The 13799-nt window shown below is 41.8% G+C and overlaps 1 protein-coding gene across 1 annotated transcript in view; it reads left to right on the plus strand.

The window, feature by feature from the left end:
• The first annotated feature begins 4075 nt into the window (after positions 1 to 4075).
• USP3 (ubiquitin specific peptidase 3) overlaps positions 4076 to 13799 on the plus strand; it is a 42148-nt gene continuing 32424 nt past the window's right edge. Inside the window, exon 1 of the mRNA XM_061999395.1 lies at positions 4076 to 4334. Coding sequence (XP_061855379.1) covers positions 4244 to 4334 — 91 coding nt within the window. The 5' untranslated portion in view covers positions 4076 to 4243. The remainder of the gene's footprint in view (positions 4335 to 13799) is intronic.

Consider the following 13799-nt stretch of genomic DNA (forward strand, 5'->3'; position numbering starts at 1 on the left):
GAAATTAGAAGTGAAAGCCAAATCTATGAAGTTTCTACTAGGTCTGGATTGGCAAGTAGTATTTTAATACTGCTTTATTTGCACAAAGCAAAAGGCTTGCTAATATCCTTTTCAGTCAAGTCTTAAAGGCATCTCTCAATCTCATTTCACACATTCTGAGTTCGCCACTTACGAAAGAAGAAACAATATTCTTTCTTTCTGTCTTTATGCATTTAATCTAGAAATTGAGGATGGGTGTTTAGCTGTAGAGATAGGAAGACTCCAGCATGTGTGCTCAACAAGCTCAGATGGTGCCTGTAGCATAGCTGGACAGCTACATCTATCCCACAAGAGGATGTTGTGTGGAATATCTCTGTTGTAGGAAAGACAATGATGTGCTATATTAAATAGAAATTTATAATGCTAATTCACAGACTCCTGTTCTGCAACAACTGCACCCAATATAAGCATGGCTGTAGGATTTCATTTAGCTGTCACCTAAATTACTCTGATCTGAAGGATAGGAACAAAAGATGGGTCTCAGCTCCAAGTCGAGTAATTTGTACTCAACAAATCTTACTGATAAAGCAACCTGAAAATTATACCCAGAGCTTCTGTTCCAGTTTTCCTCTGCATTCAACATGTATGCCCCACTGCAAGCCACTTAAAACTGAGTGTTCATAGAGTTGCATAATTGATCAATTATTTTTCAGTAGGCAGAGGCTGCATTACAAATATACTTATTGCTCTTCTAAATTATCCTTATTCATCCTTACATATGTGATAACTGCTATGTATCATGATTCCCTAACAGACTGAATCATCTTTACATAAGTACTTATCGTGGCAACCAGAGACAAAAATAATTAAAAGCTACCACATTTGCTGTGGGCACGGCAACTACAATGAAGAAACATGCAGATGTTTTGGCAAAATTACACTGTTCAGAGAGTCTCATTGAATAGCTCAAATGAAAGGAGGAATAAAACTCCATTATTGTCTTGCAAAAGAAAAAAGTGACACAGCACGGATGGTTTTGGCTCCTAAAAATGAAACAGGGATGTAAGATAAAGGGCCTATCTTGGTAAGATGACACCTATTTAGTAGCTTTTCATGGCTAAATGCTGCCCAGAGAAGTTATAACTGGTGTCTGTCATTGGAGAAAAAGCTAGGCTTAGTAGAGTCATGCAGTCTCTCCCAACCTCCTGGCAATTCCAAGTACCTTTTGTTCTTTTGTTGTGGGGATCCTAATAACTCCATACCAGGGGACAAGGAACATTTTTCTTTGTGTGTAATATTGCAAGTTGAATAGTCACATCTTAAAATAAAGATAACAGATGATGGTCAAAGACCTCTTAAACCAATGTTTTGATTTTTTTTTTTAAACGCCTGCAAGTTTACAACCTTCTGGACTAAAAAGGGGAACTCTAAGAAAAAGCAGTACACAGGCCTTGTATCTCTAAACGTTTTTGAGGATGTCACTCTTCCATAGTCCACTACATTCATTACAGTTTTACTGCATGGATTATGCCGTTTCATCTTCTCTTAAACATATTAGTAGTCCCCCACTCTACATTTCCCACCCCACCTCAAAAAGTAACACCCATTCCTGTCTGCTGCCCCCTTCAGACAGTTGTTCTGTCAAGTCCAGGAGGGGCTTTGGAAAATAAGATTGCCATCTCTTATTAACTCTTACCTCATACTTGGATCTATTAGTATCTTGCCAGAAGATGCTCTTCCAACGTGGCTACGCTTATAAAAAACTGCTCTGATACAAAGTATTGTAGCTCTACTAATTTCAATACGCTCCCCTTAGTAGAGATGTAACGGTTCATGCTGGCAGGAGTTAGCTCCAGAGACTGTGCAAGGCCACGCTGTTCTTTTGAGACAGACCCTGGTGTTGTTTACTTAGGAAAGGAATTGGTTCTCCTCTCCAGCTACAACAAATGTAAAGTCATGAATGGGAGTGCTAAAATGAAACTAGACACTTAGAAGTATTTAAACATGTTTACCATATTTAATCCTTGGTTACCATTTTTTTTATTTCTTAAAGACTTAAATACAGTGCTAACAATCCACACAGGGAAATGATTGTTTTGGTTAAACTCTGGTTGCAAAATACTTCTGAGAGAGGGTCAAGTAACACTGCTACAGAGGGCAAAATGAGAAGGGTAGATATATTGACATTTCTTTCTGTCTTTGTGTAAGGATGGGTGGGTTATGACAAGAAAATTACACATATGCATTGCTTGGAAAAGACTGAAAGCAACTGTAGTCAAACTGCTGCTTTAACTGAATGTGTATCTTCATTATACATTGTGGAAGAGAGTGGAGGTCAAAGGGAAGAGAAGAAACAAAAGGACCTCTTGGCTAATAAATGTGCTAAACACAACTACCTTTCTTAGAGGTATATCAAAGTTGTGTTGTATGGAACAAGTTTTAAAATTCTGTCCTCCCAATTGATTTTTGCTCTGTTTATACAGTATTTATTGGAAAACTATGCAAATATGTGCTTTCTATAGAACCAGTAAAACATTTGTTGGGAATATTACTTGCCTGATTGATCAGATGTGACAACTGTGAAGGACCAGAGTTACATGAGGTGGTTTTGGGTCAAGATAACATTTGCAGCCATTTAATTCATAGTACAGTTATCTATGATCTAATTCTGCCTCTAACTACACAGCTACCAAAGCAAACTAACTCCTCTGAGTGTAGTCGAAGTAGTCTGTGAAGCTGTGGAAAATTGGAATTTTCATGCTCTTTATTTTTCCCTCTTGTGTAAAAAGCAGGGAAAAGAACAAAGTGGGCAAAAAGCAGCATTTTACCAAGGAAATGTGTGACGACCAAGACATCTTTGATATGAATATTTAAAGTTATCTGTAAATCCATACAGAACTATCAGTTTATAAAATAATCTATGAAATAGTGCTGTGTCATGCAACATACATTGAGACAGATGGTTTTACCGTCCATACACAAGTCACACAACACAAAACCAGTGACAAAACTGTATTTCTCACGTTACTTGTAGTAAAAGGTCTATAAAACTCCCACTGTACAGGAGCTGCAGTTCAGATTTTTAAATTCCCCACTATTCTGGGTATTACGGTGGTGGACTTTATTTGCTACATTTGAAAAGGAAGTATTTTTAATAGAACATTCGCTTTGATCCAACATAAGCACGCAAACTGCTGAATCCTGTTATTCTGCATTGCCTGGAAATACAACATCTTTTCATGTCTTTTCAAGTTAAAGGCTGCAGTCGTGGAGGGGGAAATTCGGAAGCAAGCTACATTTGAAACCAGGCAACTGTTAAAAAGGTGTGAGGTGAAGATATTTGCAAGTAATCAGCAGAGACACAACAGTGCTACGACTTCCCGTTGTCTCTGGGAGAAGTTAAACCACGGAGCTTTTCTAGACAGCTCAAGCAGCAAGCCCACGCCACAGGCAACGCATCTTAAGGAACAAGCTGCCTGAACGCAGCATCGGCCTCTCCACACGTCTCCCTTCACACGCACAAAGCCACAGCACTTTTATGAGCGGAGCGCAGGAGAACGCCAGCGGCCCCCGGTGCCGGCAGATCCGTCAGTGCCCGCACACCCGCTCCGGCCCGCGCTTGATGCCCCAAGGCACCAGTGGCAGAGTTTGGGCCCGACACTGCACTTCGGTGCGGAAACCTGCGGCAGAGAGGTGTGAAACACCTCCGGGGAGGAGATGGGACGGAACGCAGCTCCGCGACCACCGCCGGCGGTGGCCTTCGCCTGCACGAGACGCACACCGCCGGCCTGGCCGCCGCAGGCTTCCCTCAGGCCGCCGTCCGCTGCCTGCGCATTCCTCGGCGCCCCGAGGAGCCGCCAGAGCGCGGCCTCGCCGCCTGTCCCTCCGGCCGCGGCGCTGCGCGGGGAGCGGGGCTCGCGCGGCTCCTTTGGCAGCGCCGGGGCGGGCAGGGCGCGCAGCGCTCGCGCTCACTGCGGGGGCCTACCCGGCGCGGCGCGGGTCGCTCCGCCTCACCCGCGCGGGAAGTGGCGGCGGCGGCGCGGAAAGCCCGGCGGGCGGAGCCAGGCGGATGGGAGGCCGGCTCCTCGGAAAGCCCGGCGGGGAGGCGGGGTGAGGGAGCCGCTGGGCGCGGACGGGAGGGCGGCTGCCCGCAAAGCCCGGCGCGCGGATCGCGAGGTTGGCCTTAAGATGGCTGTTGTGCGCGGGGCGCCGTTACTGTAGTGCCGCGAGGAGCCGCCCACCGCGCCCCGCCGCCTCACCCGCCATGGAGTGCCCGCACCTCGGCTCCAGCGTCTGCATCGCACCCGACTCGGCCAAGTTCCCGCAGGGTTCGCCCTCCTCCTGGTGCTGCAGCGGTGAGTGCGCCCGGCGCGGCCTAGGCTGCGCGGGCCCTCCCGGCCTGAGGTGGCCCGGGCGCCCCGCGGGCCTCGCGCGGCGGGCGGGCGCCTCTCGTCGCCGCTCGGCCGCTCCTTTGTTCCCCGCGGCCGCCGTGGGCCGCGCGGGCGTCCGCTGCCCCGCGGCCAGGGGGGGCGTCTGGGGGCACGCAAGCGGGAGGCTGCCCCGGCCCCCACCGCGCCGCCCCGCGGGACTCCGCTCCGGGTGAACGGGGGGGAAGGGGGGATTGTCTCGGCGCTGCCCCTTTTACCCCTTGTGCTCCCGGCGGAGTCTCGGCAGGGGTGAAGGGGGGCAGCTCCCGGTACCGCGCTGGCCTTGCCTGTGCAGCTTTGTCCGGCGGAGCGGCGCGGCCAGGCGCCCGAGGCAGGCAGCAGACTTTGCGGCGGGGCCGGCGCCCCCAGCCCCGCCAGGCGCGGAGGAATGCGAGATCGCGGCTCTTGGCTCCTTTTGTCTGCCGGAGGAGCTGCGTTCTTAGCTCTGCCCCGAGGAAGCCTGCCTCGCTTCCTCGGGGAGCTGAGAGGAGAGCTGCCGGGGGCTGCTGCGGCGTCAGGGTATTCTTTAGAGATGTCTGAGATTACTTTTTTTTCCCCTAAAAAGTAATTTTTGGAAAGACTTTGGAGAGTGTCGTTTTAATTCGATTGTTGCGGCTGAAGGCGACACTTTTGCCCCCCCACCCTCCTTCCCATCCAAGGTGGTCTGTGGGGTGTGTAGGAGTCAGGCTTGCCTGCTTTGCTCTGTGGGTCAGTAGGAGTGTAGGTGTCATCTTTTTTTTAGTGCTTTGCTTACTGATTGAATAATACAAATTGCCTCCTTTGAAATGTATCATGTCTTCAGTAGTGTCCCTCCTATGATCTTGTTTGTTCAGGGGCTTCCACTTTTAAGGTACCGTGCCCAAAGTGTCTTACATTTAATTTTCCAAAGGATCATTGCATGCCTCTATGCAGATAACCTCCGATGATTGCTGTCATTTTTGGCACATGTTTTTGTTTGCTGTTACTCCAATGTGTTTAGTTCTGCTCAATATGAAAGTAGAGGCAACGAAGTATGCTTGATATAGGAAGCAGGCCCTTGTTAGAGCAGCACTGTGGTGACTTGTGCCTGTGGGCACCAGAGAGAAAGACTCGGTTTGGAAAGATGGATCAGAAGCACTGAAATGGTAAATATATTTTAGATATTCCTTGTTTTAAGGGAAAGATGGTTGTCCTTTGTCTCACAGTATCCATGCTTTCGTGTGAGAAGGCTGCTGCTTACTTGAGTTCTTCCCTGATTGCAGTTTCCTGGAGCCAAGGTGTGGTAGTGCTGCTACTTCCTTTGGCAAAACCAGTTATTTTACTCTGTAATGCCTTTGATTTTAGAGGGAGTACACTTTACAGTGAAATAATATGGAGAGCGATTAGAAGGAATGGAGGAGTACAAGAAAATCTGTTGTCCCTAATGTTTCTTTGCTGAGAAAAGAAAAGCCAAGAAGTCTAACTCTTGTAGGTCTGTTATCTTCCAAGTATGAAGGGTAAGCAAAGTTGTCAGCAAGAAGCATATGGCCGTAGGGAACCACCCATCAGAGAACTTTAAAAAGATAAAACGACCAAAACTAAAAATAGTTGCTTTCCAACTTCAAAACTTACCCACTTTACAGCTACACGGCCTGGTTGGGCATGCTGCTTCTCAAGAGACAAGGTCAGCGATTAGAACAGATTTTTCTTTGTTGTTAGATGTTTTTTCTTAAACTGACACTTACAGGAAGAGCCAGTTACTGGGCAATCAACTGATATACTATGGCTGTGAAGCAGGAAGAAGGTGCTGGACACTGGAACTGAGTAAATTGATGACTATACCATGTCTAGGGGAGTGTCTCTATTTGCTATGCTTTTAAAGAAAATTAAGATAGTAAGTCACACAGTACTCGCATAGATGACTGGCCAGAGAAAAAGGTAGGCATTAAGTTTCAAATGTTCCCATGAATGAATGGCAGTCTGTGGTTAATTTAAAACCAATGAAAATTGTTCTTTTTAAAAATAAATTTAGCATTCCTACTAGAATAGTAAAATGTAGTGCTTCCCTTTTCAGGTCTAGTTAGTAATACATGGTTATTGTTACATTAACTCCCTTAATGGTACTTAGAGTGCCATCTATTTCTTGATTGTGATCATTTTAGTAAAATGATTTTTTTTCGGGCAATGGAAGGCTGGTTTCTGGCAACTCGCAATAAAACCCATTTCTTATTTGCTGGTTTTGCTGAAACTTGGTAGTATAAAATTAAACAGAGAAAACAAAATGTATAAATGAATGCATTTTCTACTGCTTTTGTTGCTGTTTTCTGCAGTTCTGTGGACTTGGTTCCTTTTGTTGGTGATGTGGCCTCAGTTGGAGAAAAATACTTAGGAGGTAATTTTCTGCAGTCTGTAGTAATAAGGTCTCTGTCATCAAGCACATCATCTTAAAATGACTCAGAACTTTTTCTAAGTCCTGTTCTGAGTTGCTACTGATCTTTCCAGAAAAGGAGAGTAAGCGAAGATACTGATACAGGAAGCTTTCTGGCAGCCACGTGACCTGCCAGCAGTGATAGCAAAACATTGCAGCATAGGTTGGAGAGCGAGTTCTCAATTCAGGCTGCCAGTGGCTATTTTTATCATGATCTTGTCTTTCTGCGATTTGAGGAGCTGAGTGATGCATGTTGGTTAAGTACCTTTCCTGCCGCTCCACAAAAACCCTCCCGATTGCAACAATAAGTTCACGAGGTAACATGGAGGCACTTTGAATGTTGTTATTTATATTGAATACTGTGTTACTGTATAATGGAGAGGTGTTGCATTTGACACTGATATTTGGAAGGTAGCATTACTGAAGTGAGGGAATTGATTGGAAGAGCGTGTGCACCAGCTGGAATTGCTCTTTTGGCCCAACTCAGTTCCCCTTGAAGCTACCTGAGAGAATTGTTGTGGAGATCTTGTGATGAAGGAAGACTTAAAAAAGAAGTAAGAGGAAGCATTGACACCAAGTGTGTTGATCCAAGTATGAATGTTTTTGCTCCAAATTCGAGAGGAATGGTGTGCGTTCATTTTTACGTTATCTCTACGATGGTTGTTTTGTTTCTCTTGTGTAGTTTGGAAGTCTGAGAATTTAAGCATTCTTGTTTAGAAAATGACATGCTTTCCCATGAGTATTTAATCCCATCAAGTGTGCTCTGTACGGTAAGTGGTGCAGGAAGCAGCACACATTTACTTTGAGGAGCTCTAAGACTATCAAAAGAGCATGGGATGCTTTTTTGCAGATCCACAGGCAGTTTGTTGTTGTTACTCTAATTGGGCTTTTTAAGAGGAAAGGAGATGAACATATAAAGTAGAAATGGTACAGAAACTGAAAATGGCTTTTGATCAGTGCTGTCATGTGAAATACTGCATGCAGATGTCTGCTAATTCCAATTAGAGCATAGTCTTTCTATGCACTTTAATTTCTGAAACTTCTGCTGAAGTTGAAAGCAGAGTAGCTGGAGGCATTGGCAAGACTGCAAAGTGTCACAGCCTGAATCAGTTGAAGTTGTATGATGTGCCACACCTTCAGTGCTGTTGTGCAAATCATGTAATTATGAAAAGTACTCTGGAACGGCTCAGATGTGGTATTTCTCAACAACTTTTCATAGACTCATGAAACCACAGGGAGCCATGCCTCACCTAGGTGAGATTGCAATCTTCTAAGCACACCTGTGCAAGTCTGAAGGTCTTTTCAGATCTTCATCAGTTGAATACTTTTTTTTTCTAGAAATAACATCATTTTGTTAGATATTGAAGAGCAATTCTGGCTGCAGACTGGTATTTCCTGCAAAAGCTAAATATATTTGCCTGGCATCTGTTTCTTGCATTCTGACTTCTGTTGAGTAAGAGCTGTAATTTCACAGTTGGTCAGAGACATACATTGTGGCATTTGCAAATGACACTGGGATCATAAAAAGTGCATAGGAGAGCTAGCAGAAGGAAGCTCTTTGATTATGGTGGAAATCCACATGCTCAAATAATGACATTTTTCCTGTGAAATTTACTGAATTATTTAGCAAATTCAGTTAGTTCACAGTTACCCTGACTATCAGGAAATGTTTTATTTATATGTAAGAACAAACGTTTTTGGGCTGAGTAGAACTTCCAAGAACATGACTGTACTGGGTCAGACTGCTTTTGATTTTTGTTTTGGTGTTTCTGGTTTTTTGTTGTCCACACCTGCTCTCTACGCACACACTCCCTCCACCTCCATTCCCGTTTCTGTTTTTGTTTTCTCACTTAAGTCAGTTACACTGCTCTCTTTTCTTTGGGGTAGGTAACAGCAGTCTGCCACACTGGGGGTTTTGGCATTGTACTGTTTTAGTGTTTCTCCTCCAACTCCATGAGTATTTATCTCTCCATTTGCTTTTTCCTTTTTGTTACTTGAGGTCCTAATTTCCTCTTTCCTTCTATTCTCACTAGAATACAGGAGAAGTGGAGAGGGCCCACTAAAACTGGAGAGGGTTAGGTAAGCCCTTCTTCCCATGAAAAGATCTGTTCAGTCAGCTGCATGTAGGGTAAGCTCATGGGCAGCGTGTAGACCCAGTGGTGTGTGTGAGGGTTATTTTTCACCTTACAGCTGAAAAATGTATTTGCCCTGGAAATACCAGATCTATTTTGAAATTAAAATAACAAAATAAGTATGTTAAAAAAATTAATTTGCTTTTTAAAATTTAATCACTTTAAAATGAAGTTGGGTGTTTTTTTATGTATTTCCCTGGGTCACTGTGATGCAGGAATGCTTGTTAGTAACTCTACAGACTTCATAGGTTGTTATATCCCCTTAAATTCATTTCCCTGTCTGTCTTTTGAAGTAAAGCTTGTTAGATTTGGTTTTATTGGTTTTTTTTTAGAGTCAGTCATGTTTTCCTTCAAAACCGTTAATGTTTTTTCTCCATTTGAATTGGTTACTGATATATGAGCTAACCATGGAGACAGTAGTGTGATACAGTATAGTGCTTTGGAACTGAATCTGTTACAGTCCCATTTACTGAGATGGATTGAAGGGCCTCAGTTTTGGTCTCTTAAGCTTTTCCAAATTTTCCTTTTCATTACATAAAACTTTGAAGAACTGATTTTACTACTGATTGTTACAGAGTATTTAATGATCTAACTAAAAATTAATGTTTTGAAATGATACTTCAAAGTGTACCATATAAGGAGACAGGATAGGGGAAGTGGGATATACAGGGCACAGCGCAGTGTGTAGGAGAGAGACTCAGGGCTGCATGGCAGACTCTTGATTTATCCACAGGTTAGTACAGATCTCATTACAACTGGTTTAAGTATAAGCAGGATAGTAACTTTCACCTACCTTTCCCAATCCCTTCAAGATGTGCAGGTGTTAAACAAGATCAATGCATTATTCTTCATTTTTTCTGATGATTGTAAGGTGCTAAGGCCACAGAGTAGGACTGGGTTTTGAAAGAAATTAAGCTTCCAGCCATTTGTCATTTGATCAGTGCCACTCTATATAGTAACCTGTTCATGCTTTGCTTTCTGTTTTAACAAACATTAGTTGCCTAGGTAAAAAGTAGTTAAAGGCCATTAATTAAAATAATCCATGGAGGCTAGAAAGTGCAATTTAATCGGAAATTTAGATCTGAAAAGTAGTTAAGGCTTTTTTTATTTTTATTTTGACATTATTGCAGAAAGCATTTTATTTGTGGAATGAATTAGAATTATATTTGATAAAGTATTCATTGCTTTATGGTGTCCTTTTTATATGAGCAATTTAGATTTTGTGTCCTTAGTGATTCATTTCCTTGATTATAAGAGAGTGTATTAAACTGCACATGACACAATGAATACCCTTATCATTCAGTGATCTTAACTGGTATGTCAAAGCAATCCTCTAGTGACTGTGGGTTCCCCCCACCTTTGGAATATCTTGCATAATTTTGGATCTTGTAAATGTGGTTATGAAATTTCATTGACAGATATTATTACCCATTTGAATCTAATCACGATACCCACAGGCAACCTGGCAAAATAAGGTGATTCTTTTGGAAGTGAGCCTGCCCCCTCAGTATATTGCAAGCAGACAGGTTTTTTTTTTACCTTAAAGCAAGCTGGTACTATCAGGCTTTGAGGTGGGGGTTGGAAGTCCTTATCAATACCTTTTTCCCTTCTATTTCCAGCTTGAATATTTTGACCTGCGATTGATTGCGAACTGACTCGAGAAGATTCCTTTCCTTAAGAGTTTAAAAATTGTGTTTACACCATTGGCTTTGCAGTGGTTTTTTTCTGTCTGAAAATTAATATTGCGTGTCTTGCTCTAACATAAAGATTGTTTTTCTTTTTTTTTCCTTGGCATGCTATTACTATAAGGAGGAACATTCTCTGTTTTTCTGTGAGGGCTAGAAAGCATTCAGTTTTAAAATACAGAAGTATATATGTGTATTTAACTTTAGATAGTAATTATCAAAAGTAGCCAAACCACTAGAAAGTATTTTTAGAATGTAAAGAAGGAATAGAGGTAATAATTAAAAAATTCTTTAGGCCATAATTGTGCAGTAAAATAAACCTGGTACTAATGTGTTACTTCTTTGCCTCTTCAGTAATGCATATTTTTCTCACTGTTGCCTTTAGGAATGTGATTCATGTGGTATATGCAAAAAGATAAACAGCTGATGTTTCGTGACCTAAAGTTTGACTTGACATGCAGAAAGACTAAATTGCCAAAAAATGGAATCAACTGCAGCCTGAGAGATTAGTGTTGCTGTATGTGATTTGTAGTGCTACCTGACTTTTTTTTCTTTACCATAACAAAAGCAGCATAGCATGCTCTACTAGTCTTTGTATTTCGGTGCTATAAGTGGTCAGGCTTGAGTTTTGCACTTTTTTCACTTAATCCCTTCCCCTCCCGCCCACTCCCTCCCTCCTGCCCCACGAGGTCGTTTCACCACTTCCTCAGGAATTGACATGTCGGTTTACACTGGCAGTAATGTAAAAACATGCGATTTTTAATTTCCAAGTTTTTTAGTGTGGCATTCTGATTGCGTAATCCAAATACCGAACTGTAAGCCAATGTGGTTGAGCGTAACCAGGGAGGTGGATTACATGCAGATGAAGCTAATCACAGTGTTCTCTGGCAAACATTCTTCAGTGTTAGGAATGTGTTGGGGACTTCAGTGACCTATTTATTCTACAAACGTTTGTTCATCTACCCCTGTCTTCAGTATGTCTGAATTATATATGATTTTCTGTGGCAATAGTGATTCTATTGCACCATCTGAAATTTCTCAAATGAGACTGAGCAATGCTTTTATTTAGTGAAAAAGAAGAGGAAACCACATATGCCATTATGCATGAACACAAATACAACTTGATTTCATAAGTTCAGTCACTATTGTAAAATAACCTATTGTTTGTTTTCTCACCAAAAACGTAATCTTGTTTTAAACTGGACTGAAAAATGATAGCAGAAGATATAACTGTGTTGTTTTTTTTTCCATGGGTGTAAGGTGAAGGTAGTTTCTTTACTTGTTTCTTTCTTTAAATTTCTTCAGAGTCTATATGAATTCTCTTCAATTTGAATGTGATTTGGGTCATACGAAGACTTGATACTGTTGAGACATTTATTGTGCATCTCCTTGTTATGATGGCATGAAACACTGAAAGAATGGTTAACATTTTTGTATTGTTAGTAATACTTACCAGGAATTTTACTTCCTTGTGAATTCTCTTGCTTTGATTTAAATGTAATTTAAAATTCATCCTTTCTTATCTTTAGTATGTGGGTGTTAGCTGATTTTAAAACAAAACATTTTAAGTAGTATAATTAAAAAAACATTTCCCCTCTGGTTTCATTTTGACTTGAATGCAATAAGGATATCTAACAAAAGAAACTTATGTAAAATAGAATATTTATTTTTCTAATATCAAACAGATTAGAACAAGTTCAGTCCATTTATGGATTTCTTGTACTGGGGCTGCAGGTATGATGGAAAAAAGAGCATAATGTGAAATGAGGCTTGAAAACAAATGGGAATACTCTTTAAAACATAAACAGTAGAACAGCTGGCTTGTAAGGAAGGTGTGGACCATGTCTCCTGTTTTCAAAGCCTGTAAGCTTCCTTCTTCCTGATTTCTCTGCCTAGAATGGGCTTTTAGCCTACTCAAGATTGAAAATATGCTCTTGTAACATTTACTTCCATTTTCAGTCACCTGGTTTTCATTAGAGTTGCTCATCTGGAATTGAGTAGCCTGAAGTTCTTAAAATGTAGAGCACATACTCTTACTAGATGTGTATATAGTTTAAACACACCACTTCCCACCCATCTTCCAAATCCCTGCCCCCCCCCCCCCCCCCCAAAAATTAACAGCTGTAGTAGTGTGACTCAATATTTAAGTCACACTACTACGTGTGACTTCTGTATAAGTGTGCTTATACAGAATATGGTCTGCTTCTGTATAAGTTAATGCCTGCCCTGTCTTAGGATTTATAAACTTGTATGGTTGAGACACTTCTTTCAGTATTTCTGGTTCCTCTTGAATGTAAACAGGCAATAGGGTCAGATAATAACACTTGCATGGATACTTGTAGCAACTGTCCTTTTAAATACATAAAAGAATGCAAAGTCAACTGGGAACAAGATCAGTTGTGTTCATCCATGTATACTTAATACTAAGTAACTTGTGTGTCCTGTTACAAATTTTTACATGCTGCCTGTAAAAATAGACTTGCCTTGGAAGACTTGTAGATTTTTTTAGACTTCTTTGATTCTGCTAATAATGTGTTTTTTTTCAGTTCCAGAGTGTCTGATTCTGCATATATCCAGATGTCTTTATGGTCTTGACTGGTGTTGAGTAAGACTTCTGATTTTTTCCCTGAAAAGCTGTGTTGCTGTATATTCTGGTTTATAACTGAGTTTATGGGTCAGAAGGAAAGAGTGCAAGCAGCTCTGTATTGTTGTGTTTTGGACATTGTGAGAGGAAAATCCTTGGTTTCAGCCTCAATTCTAATGACTGAATGTTTCATCTGCTGGATTTTGAATATAGAAGGCATGGATATTCATTGCTGCAGAGACTGCAGCCTAGGTAAAAGCTGTAAATGCTAGGTTTGGTGAAAGTCACTCTCTCTCTTTCTTTGTCTCACTGTTCCCCTGCATAGCTACTTGTTCATGGGAAGTGCCATTTGTAACAGAAGAAATTGTCAATCTTTTCTCAGCGCTTAGGAATAGTTTGGAAGAAAAGCCTTCCAAGCGTAGGAGGTGTCTGCATTAAACCTATGGTGTTCACATCTCAAGTGAATGGGGATTTCTTGGAGTAAAGTCCTCAGCTGATTTATTCTGTCTCTGAAAAGTCATTTTGCCTGCATCCAAAATGAGTTCCAAAGCTATAAATTCCAGTGGTGAACACAGCCTTTTTGCAACCCCAGCATGTAAGCCTGGA

The sequence above is a fragment of the Colius striatus genome, chromosome 7 (genome assembly GCF_028858725.1).
Source record: "Colius striatus isolate bColStr4 chromosome 7, bColStr4.1.hap1, whole genome shotgun sequence".
Lineage (NCBI taxonomy): Eukaryota > Metazoa > Chordata > Aves > Coliiformes > Coliidae > Colius > Colius striatus.